The sequence below is a fragment of the Telopea speciosissima genome, chromosome 9 (assembly GCF_018873765.1).
Source record: "Telopea speciosissima isolate NSW1024214 ecotype Mountain lineage chromosome 9, Tspe_v1, whole genome shotgun sequence".
NCBI classification, from domain to species: Eukaryota; Viridiplantae; Streptophyta; class Magnoliopsida; order Proteales; family Proteaceae; genus Telopea; species Telopea speciosissima.
The window spans coordinates 10,203,432-10,227,764 of NC_057924.1; the positions used below are offsets into that span (position 1 = coordinate 10,203,432).

The following is a 24,333-nucleotide window of genomic DNA, read 5'->3' on the forward strand; positions in this document are numbered from 1 at the left end:
GAAGTTCTCCCAATAGCCAGTAAGGAAAATGTTGAAGATATGGTCCAGGTCTCTTACTGGTTTGATTGTCTGTGTAATGTCCAGATTCATTGTACCTGTATACTAGATAGGGCCTATGAGTCAGCCCTAGCTTGCATACCTTTTGTGTAATTCTTCTTCATCACTATAAAGAAACGAAGGCCTCTGTCAATCTGACAAGCCAACACATTCTCTCAACTCTCTTCTCTCCTCTAAATTCTATTTGGTACCAAAGCTTGAATCTTTTTGGGATTTTATGTGAAAGTCAGCCCCCATAACAGAGGCTTCGGCCTCCCAAGGCTGAGCATGGTAACTTGTGACCACTAACTTCATCGCCATGTCTGCCACCTTCACCGTTACCACCGCCACCATGGCTTCACGCCCTTGAACCATAGGGGCTCCAGCGCCCCTTGCCACCACCTACAGAAGCACCACCTCCCTTTTTCGCCGCTCGTTGGGGCTCCGCTCCCCATTACCGCCACTTGCAGGGGCTCCACCCCCTCTGCCGCCGATAGCAGGGGCTCCCCCCCCCCCCTCTTTTATCTGACGCTTCTAGGGGCTCTCACCCCATCTGGGTACTCACAAGGGCTCGGCCCCCTTTCCTACTACTCTCGCAGGGGCTCTGCCCCGTTCCACCGTTAGCAATTAGCAGCTGAACAAAGAACTACTAATGTAGTCCTAGATAGACAAGGGATCTACTAGGAGCCAAGTAACCAGGACTTTTCAAACTGTTGGACGATTGGGCAGGTTTGAGGATGTAAGTCATATTTAGGGTTAGGTTTAGGGCAATGAAGATGGATCTTATATGGTAAAGCTGGGCAGATTTAGGGGAGTCTAATGAGCTAGGATTAGTGAGGTTTGAGTGAGAATTTAAAAATCAGAAAATTAGGATTTCGGGTTTTTTTGGTTTTGGGAAAGAGAGTGATGGATTTTAGGGTTTAGAAGTGGAATTAGGGCTAGGGCTTTAGGTCAAGCTCTCTAATGGTAGAGAGCATAGTTGTCATGGCGTCGCCATGGCGTCCTGGCACTGGGGGAAACCATATATCGAGCTCCGCAATGCTGAATGTATAAATATCGAACGATATGGCACCCATGGCGTCGCCATGGCACTGCCATGGACGCCATACCACGATATATGGGCATATCGGTCGATATTTTTACATTTGAATGTATAAAAGTTAGGCTTAAATTTTATTTATTTTTAACCATTTAATAACTTAGATGCTTTTTCGTTAATGTGTATTGGAGGTGTAACTTGAAAAGTTACACCTGCAATACACATTAACATAAAATTTAAAAACATTAAACATATACCCTAATTTGGGGGAAATAGAAATCGCAAAAGCCAAAAGAAAGGTCGAGAGTCAAGACAGAGGAATAGTTCGTGAGACAGAGCATCGTGACTCCGGCAAGCGGCAACTTTGGCTTTAGTTCCTGGCTTCCTGCAACTCTCGGCAGAGAGAGTTCTTCACTCCTTCGAAGTTCGAACCCCTCCGGCAACCTCCAGGACTCCAGGCAAGTAATTTGTTATTTTTTTTTTAATTTGGTTCTTCTTCCTCCTCCCAGTCCTCCGGTAACTCGATCTTTCAGTTCAGTTCTTCAGTTCTTCTCCTCCCAGGCAGTCCTCTTTTTCTTCTTAACTTCTTCTTCTTCAGTTATTCTCCTCCCAGCCTCCGGTAATGATTACAGTCAGTACTAGTAGTATCGTTTTTTTTTTATTTTTTCTTCTTGCCTTGCACAGCCACACATACACAGTTACACACAGAGACGGAGAGAATCGAGAGACAGAGGGGGGGATTTATTTCAGTTAGTAGTCCTCTCGGTTTTTTTTCTTTTTTCTTTTTTCTTCTTCACAACTGCTTGTACAGTCACAGAGACAGGGAGATAGTCGAGAGACAGAGGGGGGGGGGGGAGGGATTTATTCCAGTTACAGCCATAGTCCTCTCGGTTTTTTCTTTTCTTTTTTCTTCTTCTTGCCTTGCAGTTGCAGGCTTGCTTACAGTTGCAGACCTTTAAGTTTTTTTTTTTTCCTTTTTCTTCTTGTTGCCTTGCAGTTGCAGGCTTGCAGGCTTGCACACAACCTCACGGTTTTTTGCTGCTTCTTGCCTTGCAATTGCAGGCTTCCACATAGACAGAGAAGATGTTTTTTTCTTCTTCTTCTTGCCCTGCACACAGCCACACACACAATTACACACACAGAGACAGGGAGAGAGTGGAGAGACAGAAGGGGGGGGGGGGAGGGATATTAATATATACCTATTACTTTGTTCAACTCGCTTTGCTCCAAATCACACACACTGCAGAAAGACTATTGCTATCAAGCTTCAGTAAACAGGTTAGCCTATCAATTGATTTTTCAACTTTATTATCAGCAAGACTATTGCTTTCAATTATTTGATAGGCTAATCTATATTTTCATGCTTTCATATACACTAATGGATATTACACTTTCATGAATTAAACCATAGTATATTAGTAGTACACTTTCATGTTGATTTTTTATGTTATAGGACATATATTATAGTATACTAAATGACATTAAAAATAGAGAAAATAAAAAATAAAACATGGTCGACATGCTCACCATGGCGGGCGACATGTCGATATATCGACGTGACACCCCTCCACCGACTTAGATCGCCGTGACAACTATGGTAGAGAGGATCACTCGGCCAAGGTTTGGTGAATTTCTGATGGTTAGACATGGCTGGACAGTAATTTAGGGTTTTAGGGTTTAATGGGAGATGAGGGGGATTAGGGTTTTGATTTAGGAATGGGGCAGAAGCTAGGATCGAGTGTAGGGGTTACTGTGAGGATGTCGTGGTTGAAATTTGAATGAATTCTAATGGTGATATAAGGCTGGACAGATTGAGGATGAGCTAGGGTTTAGTGGATCGATTAGGATTAATGGAGGGGGTGATATTGGGGATCAATGGGCTTAGGTTAGAGGATTAGGAGAAGAAGGATGATTGCTGAAACAGTAAACTACTCACTTGAATAGCATATCTTCAATGGCAGCAGCTTGAAGATTAGAATTTAGGTCCTCCTGATCTACAAGATGCAAGGAGTCGATTGGAGATCCACCAATCCCTTCACCTTGATAGAATCCACAAGGCAACACTCACAATGGAGCAAGGCAGCAGCAAACAGAAACCGAGTTTTGAAAATTTGAATTGTGAGGGAGCCTCCCACGTTTCACTTTATTTATAATATGGAGGCCAAAGGCCTAAACTCTATTCAGCCTTGGAATTTGAATCCTTGGCTGAATTCCTATTTCGAAAACAACTCACACCCTCTTTAGAAATCGTGGAAGGGTTGGACTAATTAATTAAAAGCTAAACAAATTAAAAGATTCCCTAACAACCAATAGAATTAAATCACCTAACAACCAATAGGAATAAATCAATTAAATTGGACCATGGTCTGAACCGGTTCCATTTAAGTTTACAACTAGATTGAAAAATAAACTAAGTATGGAAATTAAAAATTAAACTAAGGCTCCTAACACTTGGCCCTACTCTTAGGGCTGCTTCTTCTTCTTGCGGATGCTTGGACCTGCATCAACTACTCTCGCAAGGGCTCCGCCCCCTTTCTTGCTACTCTTGTAGAGGCTTCCCCCCCCCCTTCCTGTCAATGCCAATAGAGGCTTCCCCCCCCCCCCCCCTCTTCATTGTTCATAAGTAATGTAGTCCTAGGTTTGAATAGTCAAACTAGGAACCAAGCCAGGATCTTTTATCAAAAGGTGAATCAGTTTTAGGGTAAAACCAAGAGAACAAAAGGCCCCGAAGATTACTTTCTATTTTTAAGTTTAAAAGATTAGGAAGTTAAGTTACGTGATGTACAAGTCCCAATATTCTCTTGTAAGGGACTTTCTAGTTGTTTATTTCCATATTTGGTTTTTGTACCTTTCATTATCGCGACACTATCATGGTTTAAAAATTATCAAGACAACAGCTCCTATTCTAAAATAACTTACACTCTTTAGTTGTTTTATAATTCAGAATGAAGTATTCAATTTCTCTTTGGCTCTTGTGAATATTGCTGCAATAGATGATTCTTTATTTGGGTCTGCTGGCATTTCATCTCCTGAATGCCCTCGGATTAGTGTTGATTACAACCTAGGTGATCCAAAAAATTAATGTCCTTCTATCAAATATCCTCCCTGTGATCTCTTATACCTGTGCTACTCTATTCAACTCCCATTCATCAGTCGACCATGCAAATATAACATTAGATAATAGAAAATAAAATTGCCACAAGCTGACAAGTTTCCCCCTTACATAACTGTATATCATTATCCACGTGATTTTTTGAGATCTTTTATTCCATAAAAGTGGGAATGGGAGGGTTGTAAACCAAATTCTTTACCTTTCGGCCTCCAGTATACAGATAGTTCCCATCTTTTGAGAATTGCACCTGCAAAAATAACATTCCAAAAGAAATATTTCACTCAGAAGAATTATGTGCTAATTTATTTTATCAACAGTAAACAAATGATTAGTATGGTAATACACTCCTACTTACATGTGTAACCCCACCTTCTTGACCATGTAAGACATATAGAAGTTCCATATTATCCTCATTATAGATTGCAGTAGTCTGACTATAAGAACCCGTTGCAAGCAACCCAGTATGAGTGGGACAAAAAGTAATTGCAGATATAATACCTGAATGACATACACAAGCACAAAGTTTGATGCAAACATCCATGTTGCAGTAATGCACTATGAAAAGTAAGTTTTTAGATGTATACTTGATATAATTAACCATATGACAACAGAATCAATAGGTCAAACAATCAGTTGAGTCTGTGATGTTAACACAAGTCCGCAATGCACTCCCGTCTAATGTAAACAAAGGCTCTTATGGTATGAGTTTGTGAAATGGAATTATGGCTGCCAATAAGGCAATAATGCTTTCAAACAGCATACTAAATTGACTTGGGGAGCATAACAATCTGGAAGGATCAATGGTGCCTTGATATTCCATCAGGAGATGTTTCTCCCCAAATTTTTTAAATAGACAAAGATAAAGATGTGCCAACTATGTTCAGAGAAATGGTTCAAACAGAACACGTGTGCCTTCTCTTCAATAGTTCAATGTAACCTTAATAACTGGAAGCTTCATCAAATGTTCCATCAGCTGCAAATGTTGGAAGGGAAAACCACTTATGAAGGAGTGGGAAAGAGGATCTGGATTCATTCTCTGAAAGCCTGGGTTCAATGTGCTAAAGAGGCAAGGTTGCACCACTTTCTGTCTGAGCACTATATGGCTGAAGCATGTATCTACGAAGAGTCAGTTTTTTCTTCAGATTTTTCTTAGGGCAGTGGCTAAGAAAAGCATCCTCACTATTGATCATCTTTCTAAGTGAACGGATCTCGGTCTGTCCAATGCATCCCATTTTTTTCCTAAGGGGTGCTGAATCAATGTCTCAGTTATTGCATCATTATCCTTGGCATATTTGAGGCATGGGCAGCATTCTGGATTTCTGGTAGAGAAAAATGTGAATAGGTAAGAAACCTTAGTTGTTATGTCATGTTATGGAACTGGAAGGGTTATTAATTTGGGACAATAGGTAAGAAACCTCAGTTGTTTATGTCATGTTATGGAACTGGAAAGGTTATTAATTTGGGACAATAGGTAAGAAACCTCAGTTGTTTATGCCGGCAGTGTCAGCTTTGGGTTTGTCACTCGAAAGGAACAGCAGGGCATTTGAGAATCACATAGTGCTTGGACTATTGGATGGCTTTAAGGCTAAGGAGAGCATTATAATTTGGGCTTCAAATTTTTTTTTTTTGGTAGAAATTTGTGCTTCAATTGTGTATATAGTTCAGTGGCTTATAAATCAGATTTCTCACTGAGTTTTCTATTCCGTTGATTCAAGACAAATAGCATAGTGAACAGAATCAAAAGGAAAATAAAGAAGCTACTGGAATCTGTGAGGAAAATTCACAAACACACCCACTTCTCAATCCTATTCAACGGGGAGGAAACAAGAGAGATAAAATTACAGTTTTACTAAAAAATAAGAATGGTCCATGCTTCTGGCCTCTACAATACTTACATAAGAAAAGCCCCACTAAGAACTAATCTGACCCTTTATTCTAATAGCAAATATTGATCCCTACAATAAATAAAGTAAAATACAAAATAAATTTGCTAAAACTCAAGTCTTAAGCTAAATAAACTTTGCAAAATAAAAATCCTGTCATAGACAAATAGCACTTAAACATATCAGTCATAACTCTCGTCTTACAGCTCAGAATCATCAGATCTTGGACTTATTGGAAAGGCAACAGAATAACTTTTCAAACGGAACCAAAATCACGCAAAACGGACAAGTGCTGCCCATACAAAATAAACCCTAAAGAAAAGTCACGGACTGCTCAGCTTCTACTTTAAATTTTATTTCTTGCAAGTGACCTACTTATCTTTTGGCTTTAATCTTCCATCAATGTCACAAAAGTCTGTTACTGATTTTCTCGTATTGATTATACCCATAAATGAATTTTGCCCTATTATCAGATTTCAATCAACTTCTCTTTCTTGCTGAAACAACCAAAATGATATAGGTATTGTTATGCAATCTGGTTTACATTAGCAGAAGCTCAGATTAGAACTGATTTATCAATTCTCCTAACCTATGCATCTTTTTCATTTGTTGAAGAACTAATATTTTTATAAATCATCGCAAGTACCTGACTGCCCATCTTTATTTCCATGAAGTGTGGAATATTGCTCAAAATCTCGACCAGGGCGATGCACATCAAATACTCTGAGAGAATTGTTGTATCCTGCAATAAGCCTACAAGAAAATATCATTACAGATATAAAAAAGAAAATGAATAAACATCTAGTTGGATACTCAACCAAGCATGGAAGGAATGATTATTTTATACAAGAGTTGTAAACCTAGTTGCATGATGGATACTGAATTAACAAAATTGGGGTGAAATATCTCAAAAAAGCATAAACACAGTTTATTTGCTGAACTTTACTAGTGCTCCAAATGTTGATAAATAAGAAAATATCAGCCAATAGGCAGCACTTCACTCTTTCCAGGCTCCCCAACATGGAATTTTGTGGTTTTGGCTTGAATTATAACCGATACTCTTGTTAGAGTTGATAAAGGTACTTTAGGCTCTGCTGGCGATATCTAGCCCTCTTTCTCTGCAACTCCAAACTGTGATGCTCTATAATGCTGACAGTTGTTGGAATAATGACTTTTTTGTGATTTATTTGCTGAGTTACATTGTTTCAAGATTATCGATTGTCTTAGAATGGATTTCCACCTTGATACATGCTGTATTCGAGAGTTATGCTGGTTCTTGCAAGATTTGTGATAACTTTTTTTGGTGCTTGAAACTTCTTAATGTAGAAAAGGTTCAACTAAGAACCACTCTACAGTAGGAGGATTGATCACAGGTTGCAGCAGAACATCAAAATAGCAATAAAAACCAAATTAGAAACAAGGGCAGAATTAGAAGGTTAGGGTTTCAAACCAAATCAGCCATGTGATGGCGATCAAACTTGGATTGAGTGTAGGGGTTGGTAAGAGGATCCTTGGCTCCAACTCTCATCCAATTGTGATTGGTTGGATGTTGAGATATAAGAGAAACACCAAATTAGAAGATTATGGAAAACTTGCAAACCAGCACTGATATTGGACTCCAAAGTGAATCGAATATCAGCCCTGATGAGATAAAGCTTTGCCGCAAGTTTGAGTCACATCTTTTTCTCTGATACCAAATAACCTAGGAATAACCAGCAATACAAAACTCAGATTAGGGGTTGGACCAGAAATTAGGGGGTTAAGAGTTTCGTCAAACCAGCCAATGGAAAGGGGGTAAAAGGGGATTGAGGGAAGTGGAAGGTGAAGTGGAATGGTGGTCAAAACCCAGCAGGGTTTGATGGAAGGATATGGAGATATGGGGGGTTCAGATATGGCAGCAACCTTCAACTTGCAGTAGCAGCACAAAGGCCCTCAATCGAGTGGACACAGCAGCAGCAGCTCTGGAACTAGATTGTTGTGCTTGGCTCAGGCTTCAAGAGGTCTTCTCAGCACTTGTATAAGCTTCAGATGGCAGCAGCAATAAGAGGAAACCGAGCAGGGATAGGGGAAAGAGGAAGGAAATAAGAGAAAGGGGGATAGTGGGATTCGGCTCTCCCAGCCAGGCTCCTAACAACCCTTCAAACCATGAGCAAGGTTTAATATTTCGCGATATATCGGTATCTCGGGCCTACCGAGATATCCGAAATATCGCGAAATATGCCCGAAATATTGCATTTTTTCTGCATTATTTCGGGGGTCCATCTCGGGGGGTATTTGGCCATATCTAGGCCTGAAACTTCATGGGCACCCTTATTTAAGCTAAATAAACACATTTAAACCATAAAATTGCAAAAACATGAATGGAAATTGGTGTTTTGGGCTTGCACCCTTGATTGACATACGGTCGCCGACCCTAATGTATAAACCTTAGTTAAATACACATTGGTTAGGCAGTTAAAGTCTTAAAGACATAAAAGAAATGTAAACAAACTAATTAAAACTCATAAGACATAATTTATAATCATATTCTCATAAACTCCATAATACATTAATAGTCAATAACTCAAAAGTCAAAACTCAATAGCTCAAATGCTTAAAGCCTTAAAGGCAAAACAGAAAGTGTCAAAGTCACAACTTCACAAGTTCACAAATTACAACTTATAAGTTACAAGTGCTAATAATAGTTGTTGTGCCTCCCTGGATCAATCCCACTCATACCCCGCTGGAGTCGACGTCCATTGTTCTCTGTTTGAAGGACATATGTGGACCACGGTATAGAATCGGAGAAGAAACGAGTATAGTCATCCACAAGTGTCATGTAAATGGAGTCATCAACATACTGTAGGTATCCAATCCTAGGATATAAACTAGGGTTACCAATCGATCCAGTCCGTGAAGAAGATGATCCACTATGATATGATGTCAGCGCCGGCGCAAGAGGCGTTGGCATTGGCTATATGTATGGCTGGTGAGGTTGGTAGCTAGTCCTGCTAGGGTATGCAAAGATATCATCTACAAAAGATGATCCAGTATGTCCCTAGGACTGGGACTGGTAGTCATAGTCCCCTACCCCAGTAAACTGCCCATATGATGATGATCCATATCCACCGTAAGGTTGTGATGCACCATAATCCGATGCCAATGGAGTGGTATGTGCGTCAAAAGATGGGGCACGCCAATGTCCAGTCGGTCTTCCCTCCCTATCACCCATACTCAAACCACCAACAGAACTAGATAGGTCATCAATGTCCATGTGATCAGGTTGCAACTGTGTTTGTCGACCCCTACGCTTCCTGCTGTATGATTGTAGGGGGCGTCCTGAGGGTGGGGGGTGCGGGGGCACATGCTCCGTGGTCCGTATCGTGTGTGGCATGATCAAACTGTGTCTCGCCAGTGAATCGGAGTGGCTCTACAGGCGCCGTATCCTGGCCTACCACATAACGCTCTCGCATGCCGTCAAATTCTTCACCAGCATCACCATCACCACCATCATCATCATTTGAGGACTTAGACCAGTCTTCATCATCAGCAACATTGCCACCAGTGGGCTGGAATGGTATGGGTGAGGCTTCCCGTGCATGTATCTGACCCTCGTCGCCATATACTCATCCACATCAAGACCAATCTCGGAAGCTATCATGGGGTCGGGCCTACCTCCCTCCTCATCCAACACTGGCTCACCTCTATCCCTCACCCAATCCACAATAGGGTCCTCATCGTCTGAGTCAACTTGAAAGATGTCAGCGAGATCAATAGTGCCCCTTTGTCCCTCATGTCCCATGCGTATGTGTTGCAGTTTCAGCCTCAAGTTGTAGTGCGCATACACCATGTCAGATAAACGTTGAGACCCCAATCTGTTGCGCCTCTTGGAGTGGATGAGTGCAAAGGTACTCCAGTTCCTCTCACAACCAGATGCAGAACATGTTTGGGCAAGGACTTTAATTGCTATTCTTCTTAAGTTCTCAGCCGATTCCCCATACAATACCCACCATTCAGTTGCATTACAAGTTTACAACAAAAAAGACATGTGTCAAATGTTGTTTCAACTTTCAAATTTCAATACATATGTAATTTAAAACTTAAAAGAATTACCAGCATCACCACGTGCTCTGCCTTGTATCGCAGCCTCAGTTCTAAAACTTCCCAATGCATCCCTAAATACCTTGATCTACACCCATGTGGAAAATTAGTAAGTACTTCTTTACTACTTGTTTGAAAGCATCAATAAGTTGAGTTTCCAAATGAATTGTAAGACTCACCTCATTGTTGCAAATTGCTTGTAGTGCACCATCTGGCTCCAACTTCTTCACTACTTGTTTCACAGCATCAATAAGTTGAGTTTCCAACCCAAGCCTCTTGTTATATTGATACTAAGGGTTCAAGTAGTATGCTGAAATATGACATATAGAATAGAGGTATTGTCAAATGCATAGGTAATTAGTAAATAATAATACTATAAATTAGTAAACATAAAACAAATTTACTCACCAGCCTTATACAGTGGATGCATAAGTTGATTCTCCCAGCGAGCATTGATGATATCTAAGAAGTGTTTGCTACTGCGAGGAGCCACACTGTAGATACTATCTTTCATCAAGTCTATTGCAGCATAAAGGACTGGCATGGTTGGGCCCTTCAAAGCGGAGTCAGCAACATGCAGAACTATAACTACTGGCTCCAAAACTTTCACCACTTTGCTTAGTTTGGTCCAGAAGTCCTCAGATGACATCGTTGTTTGTGCTTCCCTCCCACTTGCAGTTTTGGAACCCTTCCATCCAAACCACTCCTAAGAAGCAAACATACTTCTCAGCCCGGCCTTCTTTGTCTCAATACTTTTGAGGGCAATATAGTTGGTGGCAAATCTTGTGATGCCAGGCCTAACCAAGTCACCCCCACATTTTTCCCTCAATAGATTGAGTTCATAGGAGTGGTTGTATACAAAGTTGGTGACTTGTCTTGCACTTTCAACCACAGTCTTCACCAACTTTAACTTTCCCATATCCTTTAGCATTAAGTCAATGCAATGGGCTGCACAAGGAGTCCAGAAGAGCCGGTACTTACTATTGTTCATCATCTTCTTACCGGCCAGCTTGAAGTTACTTCCATTGTCCCTTACAATCTGGACAACATTCTCAATACCCACATCTTTTTCCATTACTTCCTTTAACAATCTGTAAATATATTTTCCATCCTTTATCTCTTTGGATGCATCCACAGATTTGAGGAACACTGTCCTCCCATCACAATAAACCATGAAATTGATGATGGACTTTCTTGTAGGCCCAGTCCATCCATCTGCCATTATAGTCACCCCATATGTCTCCCACATACTCCTCATCTCACTAATGTACTCATCAATCTCACTCTTTTGTTGAGGTAGATAAACATTCATTACCTCATATGGGGTGGGGTCCTTGAATCCTGGACCAGCCTCTGCAATGGTATCTATCATGGTATCATAATGGGGGCCTTGTGCAGTGTTTGCTGGGATGGTATGGTATAGCATCCACTTAGCTATTGATTCTTTAACCAATCCCTTCATCCCCTTCCATGCTCCTTTGATTCTGGGTTGACTGCTTCCTTTCTTCTTATGCAATTTAGGATCAGATGCTGATGGTGGTACTGGTACTGGTAGAGGTGTTGGGGCTGCCCTCACACTTTGTGATCTTCTAAAAGGATTAAAAGATCTAGAACCTCCAGAACTGCCAGCTCCTCCACTACCCCCTACTCTCTGTCTCTGCTGATCATCTTGAAAACTTACTCTATTCCTTGAAACAATCCGCCTAAAATCCCTAGCCTCCTTTGCTGTTTGTATGTCATCAGGTACTGCAGTGTCCTCATCAGAGGAGTCATCATCATCATCATCATCATCATCATGGCATCGTCTTCCTCCTCCCATCGAACTCCTCACTGTATCCTCAAGTTGTTCTTTTATCCTTTGCTTGTCAGCCTTCCTCTTCTTCTTTCCCCTCAAACTATCACCAATCTCCCTAGCTACTTCAGTAGGGACCATATGACAACCTACAACATCTTTAGATCCTCCAGTCAGATGTTGTTTAAGTCTACTGGACCCACCTCCCATAAATTGCATGTGACAATAGTTACATACAGATTTTCTCTTATCCCCATCAATGGGAGTGCCATGTAACCATGCAATGTCACCCCTATGCTGGCTGGCTGGTCTCTCTTGTTCCCTCTGTTCTCTTTGTTGAGTTCGTTCCCTCTGCCCCCTTTGTTGACTACTTTCCCCCACCTTTTGCTTGCCCTTCGCACGTTGTCTATCACGATCCGCCATAATGATACTTCTTTACTACAATGTAAGTAACACAAATAATTAAAAAACTTAATGTAGATGCACTTCAATTGACACTTTTAGATTACTAATACACTTGTATAGTTATTTAATATTTTTCCCCTAACCCTTATATTTTTCACATAATTAAAAACATTTTTTTATATATAATGTTAATATAAGTATTGACCTAACACAACAAAACCGAAAATTAGTAAATATAATATACATGTAATGCATTTCAAAACATATAGAAATAACTTTCATATTTTTTCATTATTTTTTAAACTTAAAACTCATATTTTTCCCTATTTATTTCTGTTTTTTTTATTTATTTATATATTTTTCTTAATTTCCGAAAATTAAAATAATTATTTAAGAGCAAAAAAATAAATCCGACACCGTGAAGCCGTAGATCGGCCATTGGTGTCTAACATATATTTAATTCATTACCATCTAAGTCATATTACCCCTAATTATTTCCTATTTTAGTTGTAGGAAAATGAATTTTTAAAACCATATGGAAAAACAATTTCGACACCGTGAGGCTGTAGATCGGCCTCCGGTGTCTAACATATATTAATATCATCAACATCCAACAACATTTGTACAAAGTATTTTAAAAAAAAATAGTTTTAGAGAAATAGAATTTACCTTAAATAGTGAAAATAGGCTTGGATGATGAGCTTAGATGACCATCCGACGTCTTTTCGGCGACAAGGAGCTTCAACAATGCATGGATGATGCTTGGAAGGGAGGTAGAAGAGCAAAAAATGAGGAAGAAGAGAGAAAAACAGAGTTTCAGCAGCTCTCGGTCGAAATATCGACCAAGAGCTGCGAAATATGGTATAAAATGGCCCCTCACGTGACACTGTTTGTTACTTTTTCAATATCTCGCGATATATCGTGAGTCCACAATATTTCGTCGATATCTCACGATATATCGTCGAAATATTGTATTTTTTCAATTCGGATTGATATCGTATCTTGGACAGCTTGAGATATACGAAATTTGGCGATATATTGCCGAAATTTCGCGAGATTTTGAACTATGGTCATGAGCACTTGACAAGGAAACCATATTTTGCAGCTAGCAAATATTCTTTATTCATAAATCGTCGGGAGGCTTAGAACAGCCTTTACAATATAAAGAGAGCATGACTTGCACCTCAAGAAAATAGAAACTTACAAATTAAGAAATTACTTGCAAAATAAGATAGTAACTAATCTAGGATTTCTTGCAAAATAAGATAGTAACTAATCCAGGAAAGAAATAAAATAAAATCCAAGCGATAGTTGGGATCTTCAGATGATAGTAACTAATCTAGGATTTCTTGCAGAATAAGATAGTAACTAATCTAGGAAAGAAATAATATAAAATCCAAGTGATAGCTGGGATCTTCAGATGGTCCCCACAAAGAAAGAAATCAGCCAGCACTTACATCAAAATTGTGTCAAAAGAGTTGACACTTTTACCCCCACGATCTGGGTTTGAGAGACCCAGCAACTCCCAGCTCAGTTGGGCTGGCCCAACTTAAAGTTGGTTGGCTCTATGGCCCAAGGGACTGGTCCACCGATTGGTGAAGTGAACCAGTCCTCCCCTGACTGTTCCTAGAGTATTTCTTGCCAAACAACTTGGCTTCTGCATCAATTACCCAGATAAATTCTATGATTTTCTTGCCCTTTGCTCTCCTGGTTTAACCCTAACTCAGCCCTACGGTATTCCTTCTATCTAATGTCTATTATAATTACAGAAACCCCAGAATCAGGGATCAATTTCCCTATTTCAGATTTTATTTAATCATCTTCCTGTTATGCCTTCGTTTTGGGCTGCACTTCTGTTGAGTAACTTGTTGTACATGGGATTTAGTGCCTTGTTAGTCCTATTTGTACCTAGCCCTGTTGGGGGGAGCGTGTAGGTACGCGTGTCCGGAATGCATTTATGTGACCTGAGAGGGGATTTTTGGGGAAAATAATATACTGGTTTGATGCTTAGATTAGGGTATTGATGGAGGACAAATCGTTTTTTGCAGGTTGTGACTATTTTTGAGCACTTAGAACTCAGAGAATTGAACGTAGAGGATTTACAGACTGAGGTAAGTAGATTATAGTATGATTACAATATAGGTGTGTGGTTTGGTTGTGTGACGTGATGTGTGATATGCCTGTGTCGTTGAGATGTGCTGAGATGTGCTTATTTGAATTGTGTTTATGTGTGTGCCATATGTTATAGGTGATAATTGAAATTTGGAGACAAATATTTTTTTATATAATGTATATTGGGATGCTGATTTTTACTTGGAGATTTCACTTGTGTTTTATGTGTGTGCCATACGTTATAGGAGATAATCGAAAATTGGAGATGAATATTTTTGTATAATGTACATTGTGATACTGATCATTCCTTGGAGATTTTACCTATGTTTTATGTGTGTGCCATACGTTATAGGAGATAATTGAAAGTTGGAGGTTTTACCTATGTTTTCTTTTCACATGTGTGTCTTATTTGGAGAGCATGATTTTGAAAGGTGAAATAAAAGGAGATTTTGAGGGTAAATAGACTGTTCTAGACCAGCACTAGAGACGTTGTTTATTCCGTGGAGCCGCGGAAACATACCCACTGTACACATATGAGTTGTCGGTGGGATATGATATTAATAGGAGACAATTGGAGATAATTGGAGATTGGCTATGTTCCTCTCTCGTGTTATGGGCGGTGGCAACCTATTTTGCTCAATGCCGGCTAAAGAATGATAAAAAGGAAATGATTTTGTTTTAAAAAGGATAGTGTTTTATTAAAAGTGTTATTTTTTAAGAACTAAAAATATTTGTTCTAACTATTGATTTTGTATGATGGTTGTTCTATGTTGTAATTTTACTATATTCTGTTTTACTGGGCTGTTTAGCTCACCCCATTTTTTACATCATAGAGGATTAAGGCGGAGGTATGCTTTTGGTGGAGAGTTCGAGGGTGACACGAAGATTTATTTCCATTACTCGTTATTTTATTTCATTAGATGGATGTAATAGAGAGATGTTTGAGAGGTCAACTTTGATGGATTGGAATTTTAAAATTTTTAGTTTGGACAAACTTTAGACTGCCACCAGTAGGAGTTTTTATGGGATTTAGGCTAATGTCTGAATATTTTGTGTTTGAGAATTGAATTTGATGATTTGCTTTGAATGATTCTGCATGATTTTATCAATCGTTTGATCAGTGCCCGTGAGGGCAGTACCTTTACCTGTATCTGGGTTTGGGTTGTTACACTAATTAATCTCTTCAGCGGTTTAAAGCTCACTTGGTGGCTAAGGGCTATACTCAGACAATGGTATTAACTATTTTGAGACATTTTCTCATGGTGCCCGTCGAAATTTTGTTCACGTACTTATCTCGGTCTATATTGAAGTCATAGTTGTCAAGGCGTCGCCTTGCTTTTGGGTCCTCTCCAATGTCTTGTGTCGCCTAGTCGTTGTGACACCTATGATGGAGGTGGAGCCACCTACTAGATATGTTGCTAAGGAATAGGATGAAAGGAAAGTGTGCAGTCTACACAAGGCAATTAGGGTTTAAAACAATTATTAAGAGCTTAGTTTGATAAATTCAATAAAATTGTTACTGGTTGTGGTTTTACACAGTATTATTCTGATCACTTCGTGTGTGTTTGTTGCCAAGATTCCAAGGTGATAGTTTTGGTTGTTTATGTTGATGATATTATCATTTTTGGTGATGATTTGTCTGGAAATGAAGATGTCAAAGTTTATTTGCAGCAGCATTTCAGATGAAAGATTTGGATGCTCTTAGGTATTTTCTAGGTATTAGGTTGTTCAGAGTAAAAAGGGTAGTAGTCTCTCTCAAGAGGAAACATGTGCTCAATCTTCTGTCTAAGACTAATATGTTACTAAACATGTTGATACTCCCATGGATCCTCATTAGAAGCTTGGGATGTGTGATGGTAAGGACTGGAGTTTGCAGACAAGCATCAGTATAGAAGGTTTGTTGGTAAGCTTATTTATCTCAGGATGACTAGGCCAGATATATCTTTTGCAGTTGGCGTTATAGGCCAGTTTATGGAGATATCCAAGCAGGTTCATTGGGAAGTTGCATATCGTATTTTACTGTATCTCAAGGGTGCTCCAGGAAAGAGTCTTATTTACAAACCTCATGGACATGTTAACCTTTTTGATTACTCTAATGCTGATTGGATTTGGTGTTAACGGTTATAGGAGATCTACCACTGGTTACTGTGCATTTGTTAATGGTAACATTGGCCTTGAAGGACTAAGAAACAGATTACAATGGTGAGGTCTAGTGTTGAAGCTGAGTATAGAGGTATGGCTCCTACTGCAGCTAAGTTGATATGGTTAAAGTCTTTTCTTCAAGAACTTGATTTTCCAACCAATAAGCCTATCAACATGTATTGTGATAATCAGGTTGTCATCTATACTAACAATAATCATGTCTTTTATGAAAGGACTAAGCATGAGGGCGGGCCTTGGTGCAACGGTAAGGTTGCTCCATTGTGAGCAAGTGGTCACCGGTTCGAGTCTGGAAACAGCCTCTTTGCGAAAGCAGGGGTAAGGCTGTGTGCATTATGACCCTCTCCAGACCCCACAGTGGCGGGAGCCTTGTGCACTAGGTACACCCATTTTTTATGAAAGGACTAAGCATATAAAGTTGATTGTCACTTATGTGCGAGATACTATGATGAGGAAGGTGATCTCCACTCTCTTTGTCTGCTCTGCTCAACAGCTTGGTGATTTGTTTACCAAATCCTTGTTTAAGAGTGTGTTACTTCAAGGTTGTTTCAACTTTCAAGTTGGGCATGGGTGATATTTATGCTCCAGCTTGAGGAGGAGTGTTAAGATATATGTATCGCAAGGGTATTTCTAAAATTACATTTGTTCCTTAGAGACTTGTGTGTAAGTTCACACAAGTAAGAGGGTATACTTATAATTGTTCAAATATATAGTAATAAACATAAGTTACCGCAACCAATTGGACTGACTAACTATTCTCTCCAATTGGTAACTCTCTTTCTCTCTATTCTCTGTTCTTCTCTTCTCCCTTGTTGCCTTCTTTTTTTTCCTTCTTGTTAATATTGCTGGTTGTTCTATGCCTGAAATCGTCACAGCATTGAAGAAGAAATATTATATGGGACAGCACCCAAAGCCTAATTTTTTTGTTTGTGCAATTTTTCTCCATATTTTGGTTAGAGTAATCCCAGTATTTCAGGTTTCTGTTTGTGGTTATAGTACTATTTTGGTTAGTTTTGAATGCCAGTTCTAGTTGCATGTACAAATGTTTAGGTGGCCTGAGCTAAAAAAAGCCAACGGTATAGAATTATTAACATATGAAGGGATTAACATACTGTCAAACAATACCTCATCTTTAATGGTGTAGTATAAACAATACAAAATCACAAAATCTACAAAACTACAAGCATCATAATTTTAAGTGTGACATAAAAGAAAGTTAAAAGTAATTTTATTACTTAGTTCCAGCATGGTTGAAAGCAACTGAAAAGGCAGCAGTTATCTCATCCATAGCATCATAAGCCCGGTAGGTGCAACGCAACTGTAAATGGCAGTAGAACCATTAAGTACAATACATAGCAATAGAAACCACCACTAAGCACAGAATGCATTTTACAACATCTAAGGCATGGTCCAATGACAGAATGGTGGAGTCCAACCACCCCCTTCTTCTGTGTTATGTGAGTTGATGGACCAAGGAAGGCTAGCTTTACAGTATCTAAATCAGGATTTTATATCTTCCCTTTGCATTTTGATAAGCATTTTTCTCTTACTGCAGTAATTTTATAATGCAGGGATTCAGCACCTGGCCAGAAGTAGCATCCCAAAGATGTACAGGATGGTCGCGACTGGTACTTGCAAATACAGACGTAGTTGGATCTGAAATCAACCAGAATTCCACAAGTTAATTTCCTATTTTATAAAGATTCTTAGCCATTATGGATTTTTTTTTCCCTCATTCCTCAGTTTAAAATCGATAGCATGGAACCAACACAAGAATTTTAGTAGTCGTCCACTTCTTTGACAATAAACATTAGTACACGACTCCACAAATATAAAAAACTAAAGCCATAGTCCATGTGCTCTGACAACATTACTTTAGTAAATGAAACTTTTGGCTTCACCATTTTACTCTTTGACTTGGTGATCCATCTGGAACTAAAAAGGTTCCAAGAGCCCTCCAAGCAATCCAGTATCCACAGAAAATGCACCAGATAGCAACAGTACAATCTAGAAATCATCAATGATAGGCTAATAATTAACAGAAATCACAACAAGGAACAGATGTCAGCTGGATCATCAACAACTAGAAAAGTTCAAAGAAGAAGCAAATTTCACTTTTCTATTTGTGGCTTCCAAAGGGAATCGCAAAGGATATTAGAATCACTTGCTGATTATGCTGTTCATTGGTTATAGGAAGAACTAGGAAGAATCCATCAAATCATGTATCAATGCTTCTTGAGAAACACCAAATAGGATTTGCAAGCATAGCTGCAGGAGATGTTAGGATCTGACATCCATCAAAGTACGGATACTCCGAATTTCCAATGTTAGGATCTTTGAAATTTTGCAAAATATTTCAATTTCAACCGAATCGAAACAAAATGACTAGGGAAAATGAGTATCGAAATAGATCAAAATTTACAAAATGGAACGAAATTTCACCGAAACAATTTGGCATTGACGGAAATCGAAATGGGGTCGAAATCCAAAATTTCAAACCTTGCCACCAACCACCCACCCCATGGTCTTGGCAAAGCTAAATGTCCTCTCTCCCCCCTTTAGGATATCACATGATGTAATCTCATGAATTTAGTTTGACAGATGGACTAGCACTCTGGTATAACATGAAACTTCTGGAATCAGCTCCAGTTTTTGAAACCTGTGGACTGGCTCTAATTGTCGGAAAATCAGAGGACTACAAGTCTACAAATGCAATTTTTACCAATAAGATTATGTTCTCATCCCAGAAGGTTAAAGATGCACCTGAAGCAGACATGTATGGGTACCAACAGTAGTCATAAACAGACTCGCCCTCACTCGCAACAACGTTTGCAACAAATGAATCTGCAGCAAATAAACATAAAATGAAAAGATGGAAGTTTGAAAATTAAGTTAAGAAACTATATTAACCTGAATATCATAGTCAAGAATACTCCCAGGATTACTGCAGCAAGAAAATAAAAATGTATACTGTTAATCTCTAGCCTGGCTATCAAATTCCCTTGGTAAATTTTAGACATTATGGAAAGGTAGAATATGATATTACATGAGGCCTGAGGGTTAGAAACCTCGCACCAAAATTTCAGGCTGGACAAAGTTCACAAGTGAGCCCCCTCATTTTAAAGTTATTTGACTTACCACTGGTTTGTTGCTTGTGTCATGAGGTTGAAGATGATTAACAAATTAAGGCCAGAATGATCATTATTTGCACAAAATCCCTCACCCTCACAATTTGTTTATGTTTTATTTCCCTGCTCTGTTTTAAGTTCCAGAAACATCCCTCCCCTCCAAATTAATTATACCTTTACATCCCTGCTTCAGTTTCTTGCCAAAGAGATCCTAAACTGTTCTCGGAATTTATGAGATTGCCACTGATCCTTTAAAATTGAATTATCTGTTCTTTGGGGGGCCTATAGTGACCTACATTTGGAACCCTAGGGTACATTACTTAGACACAAAAAATAAAGAGATGGAAAGCAGATAGATGGGGCAACATATAGCAAATACAGGAGCAAAAAATAAAAGGCGGGAGTATGCCCAAAATAAAGCCAATAAAAGACAAGAAGAAGAGGGAAGAATATTAATGGAATTAGAGAGAGAAGAGATTACTTGCAAGTTAAACATTTGCAGGAACTAAATTGTACATTTGAAAACACAATAAGAACTTCTCATTCCTAAATATTGTAATGTCAAGAACACATTGATTTTTTATTTTTTTTTTTGGTCTACCCTGGGGGGGGGGGATAAAAACAGGAAAACAACTGACCGTCTTAATCAAAAAGTGCTAAGAAGAGGGGATGCATTGTTGTATGATTACAAACCACCATACCTTCATCAGCAGTTGGCGAACAGGCATCTACATGATTAACATCAAAATTACCTGGTCTAACAAACACAACAATGATGGGTCAAATCTCAAAGAATGGATAATAGAATAAATCATATATAAGCGATCATGAGAGCAGAATTTTTTGTTCATACATATTTCTGTATCCCCCCCCCCCTTGCTCTTTTTCAAACAGAATATACTATAGAACTGAAGGATACAGATGTACAAGCCTATAGAATATATCCTCTTCAAGTAAAGTCGTCCACGCAAAATACAGTCACACCAAACAAATCTGATAAAATTGATACAACTAACTCTATTACATCTATGTTGCATGCTCACAGAAAAACTCAAGGCCCCACCTATAGGGACCTTCCCTTCATGTCTAAGTTCTTAGTTTCTAAAACTCAGTTCCCTATTCTTCGTTGACTTTGCAAGGTAAGGAAAAAGATTTTCTTTCAAGGTCCACCATAAGAGTTTAAAGACCATTTGAGTACAGATGCTAAGAGGAGTTTGTAAGCATGTCATATGTAATCATCAGTTTTACCTTATGCTTCTTATGGTGAACTAAATGAAGATATTTTTAGAACGTTGCAGCTGTTGGTTGGCAATGAAGTTTGACTGGGAGTTGTCTGTACTACCACGCAGGATAACCAGACAAAAAACACCATTTTTATGTTGGTACATATTCACAAACCCAACTGGCAAAACGAAAATGGAAGAGAGATTGCATTTCAATGTTCTCTTATTTTTCCATTCTTCTGTTGAAGTACAATCAAGAATATTCACAAACCCAATTGGCAAAAAATAGAAAAGTGGCAGAGAGAAATTAAAAGAACAAAGAGTTTCAGCAAACTTACAAATTGAATACACGAAGAGTATCGTCATCAGAACTTGTAAGGAAACAAGAACCATCAGGAGACCTACAACAGGACCACAACAGAATATTCAGGAAACGATCACAATTTCAGATAACTGAGAGAGGAAAAGATAAATTGCCGTAGAAATGAATAAAAATAAGTTACTTACCATTTGATGCCTTTGAGAAAATTGTTGGGATTTGAGCCTTTCCTGAACTGGTGGCAGAAATGGTAAACCCTCTTGGGAGGAATATCGAAACGAAGCACAGGCCACGAGAAAACATCGTCTCCCGGTGTAGTTTCGGCGGTCTCGTTCTCCACAGCAGATTGCAGCGGTTCTTCTTCTCCCATTAGTTCTGTAACAGACATGATTTCAACATACATTTTGTGTGCATGTGTGTAAAGGGCAGAGAGAGAACATGCAAAGTGAATAACAGAAATAAAGAAGGTGTACCCGTTTGAGTTCACAGAAAATAAAAAAGCGAGAAATCGGAGCTTTAAACTTAGACTATCGCCTGGTTTAGAGTTGAGAGAGGAACCTTCGATGCTGGGGAAGCGTGGAGGTATCAAACTACCAACACAGGAGCGCCTTTGTTAAAATCCCACTTAGTTGTAATGGGCGGAAGAGAAGGAGAGCTGCTGACGCTGAATAGACTACATTATAAAGATTGGATTATTACCGAAGTCCCGCCCAAATGCGGAATTGAGCTCGTCTCCAGGGAGCCCAGCACGCCCAGGGTGCTGCCAGCCGTTGAGCTGTGCCGCACATATTCTTAAGCATGCGTCAAGATATATGCGGGACCCTAGGCGTGCTGGGTAAGAATGTAAATGGATATTTGTAAATCCATATTCGATTCGTGTTCGTATCCATTTAGGAGAATCCGAATCCGTCCGAAATTAATCGGATACGAACTTGATAATCCACCTATCCGATCGATTATTATCCAATTCGTTTTGCAGTCCGATGGTAATAAAATATCTGAAATATAACTCTGTCCTATCCTTTTAAGTTACCGTATTGGATTTTGTTATCTTATTTTTATAAATTTATAAGTTAAGAAACTTAAGATAATGTGATTCTTTTCTAGATTTGCTATTGATTTTTATATATTGTTTTATGCAATGTGATACATGGAATTACATATCTACTAAAAAATCAAAAGTGAAAAACGTAAGAGAATAACAGACTAAGAAGAGTAGAAGAAAGGGTAGTTACTGAACTCTCAAGTCTCAACCCTAATCCTCGTCATAAAAACGGTAAATATGTCAACGGATAGTCAAAAAATCGTATTCGATCCGTATTCATATCCATTTAGGAGAACCTGTATTCAAAGAATCACTATCTGAAAATTATCCGAATCCGTCCGAATATAATCGGATATGAATATGATAATGCCACTATCCGACCAAATTTGATCCGTTTACATCCCTAGTGTTGGGTTCTGTGCAGACGAGCTAAATTTGATTTTAAATGAGTTTTATGAAATGCAATTTATTAAATTACCCTTTACTCTAAAATATAAAGGGAAAATTACACAAAAGGTGATTATTGTTACTTTGTGAACTATTTTTCTTCACAAATTCAAACAGATGTCATATTTTACCCTCTTCAACTCATCCTCTCCCTCCACTTCCTCCCCCGAACTTTTATCCCCTCAAGTATAGGGATTTTTCTTCTCTCAGGTTTCCCCATATGTAAGTTCTTGTAAGTACCCTTAGAATGTCGACAGCTGTCTAGTTCTAATTCGACGGTCAAAATTGATTCCTAAACTTAACCATGGTTCAAACCCAATCCTCTTCTCTCTCCTCTCACACTCTTCTCCCACAGTAACCTCTCTTCTCTTCTCCCCTCTCTTTCTCTCTCTATACCGGAGGAGAAGAAGGGTAATAAGAGTCGCCTCCCTTGCTAAAATCTCATAGGAACCATCCTTTTCTACCATAAAAAATCTCAAGCACCAAACCATCCCACTCGAGGTTATTGGAGAGGAGTGTGAGAGGAGAGAGAAGAGGGTTGGGTTTGAACCATGGTTAAGTTCAGGAATCAATTTTGACCGTCGAATTAGAACAAGACAGCTGTCGACATTCTAAGGGTACTTACAAAAACTTACAGATGGAAGAACCTAAGTAGAGAAAAATCCCAAATATAGTACATCCTCAAATGCACCAAAAAGATACGATGCACATACACTTGGTGGGGGAGTCTTTAAAACAAAATCACTTTAAGTTGCACCATGTACCTTTTTGGTGCCCGGTGTACTGTACTTGAGGGATCCACATCCTCTACTTCCAAAGTCCGTACTTCCATCCTACTTCCAACAGCTCACAGTGCGCCACCTGGCCTCACCAGCATCCAATGGATGATATTGAATATATTCAAAATATTTTGAAAACCTCATGAGATCCTGTTTGAACCATATTGAACTCCAAACCAAACCCACTCGAACGGTTCGGCTCATCAACTCAAACCCATTTCACTCAAACTAAACCCAAACCTCTCATCTGCCTAGGGTTTCAAATCGATTTGAGGCCATCGTCTTCTTCCTCCTCTTCGGCTGTTCTACTACAAGGCTTCTCCACCAGATCTGCAACTGCGTTTCTCAAGGCGCGACGAAAGCCGAGTCTGCAACCTCTTCTGCTCTTCTTCCTCCATTGTGACGAAAGCCCAAGGAAACATAGTATAACAATGATTTTAGGGTTAGGTGCTAGGTGATTTCCGAAAGAAAAAAAGAAAAGAAAAAGAAGCTATTAGAATGAATCATTCATCTACAAAAACAGAAGAGTTGCAGTCAATTCATGAGAAATTTGTGTTTTTTTTTCTTAAATCCGAGAGAAAATGGCGGATTCTTTCCTGCTAATGATTTGTTGAAAAGACTCAAAAGCTTGAGCAAAAAAACGAGGAGAAAGTTTAGATTAAAGATTTGATGTTGCCAGTAGTCTAAAGCTATGGATGTCATATTAATTTATGATTGGATGTCATGCTTAGCTTACCCACACATTTCAATTTTCATACAAACCATTCCCATTT

At 39.1% G+C, this 24,333-nt stretch overlaps 1 protein-coding gene and 1 long non-coding RNA gene across 8 annotated transcripts in view; both read right to left on the reverse strand.

The window, feature by feature from the left end:
- LOC122639806 (telomerase Cajal body protein 1) overlaps positions 1 to 21,873 on the reverse strand; it is a 42,859-nt gene extending 20,986 nt beyond the window's left edge. Inside the window, exons 1-10 of one of the 7 annotated variants that reach the window (XM_043832790.1) lie at positions 21,824 to 21,872; positions 21,478 to 21,664; positions 21,309 to 21,371; positions 20,449 to 20,504; positions 19,383 to 19,463; positions 18,202 to 18,275; positions 17,855 to 17,937; positions 6,717 to 6,823; positions 4,543 to 4,685; positions 4,387 to 4,434 (exon numbers count right to left, since the gene is read on the reverse strand). In XM_043832790.1, coding sequence (XP_043688725.1) covers positions 4,387 to 4,434; positions 4,543 to 4,685; positions 6,717 to 6,823; positions 17,855 to 17,937; positions 18,202 to 18,275; positions 19,383 to 19,463; positions 20,449 to 20,504; positions 21,309 to 21,371; positions 21,478 to 21,659 — 837 coding nt within the window. In that variant the 5' untranslated portion in view covers positions 21,660 to 21,664; positions 21,824 to 21,872. The other 6 variants (XM_043832789.1, XM_043832794.1, XM_043832793.1 and 3 more) reach the window with 6 other exon arrangements.
- Positions 5,114 to 5,796, reverse strand: LOC122639808. Its single transcript, XR_006329574.1, has 2 exons — positions 5,603 to 5,796; positions 5,114 to 5,538 (listed from the first exon to the last, which is right to left on the reverse strand). It is a non-coding gene; the product is annotated as an uncharacterized LOC122639808 (long non-coding RNA).
- Positions 21,874 to 24,333: the final 2,460 nt, after the last annotated feature.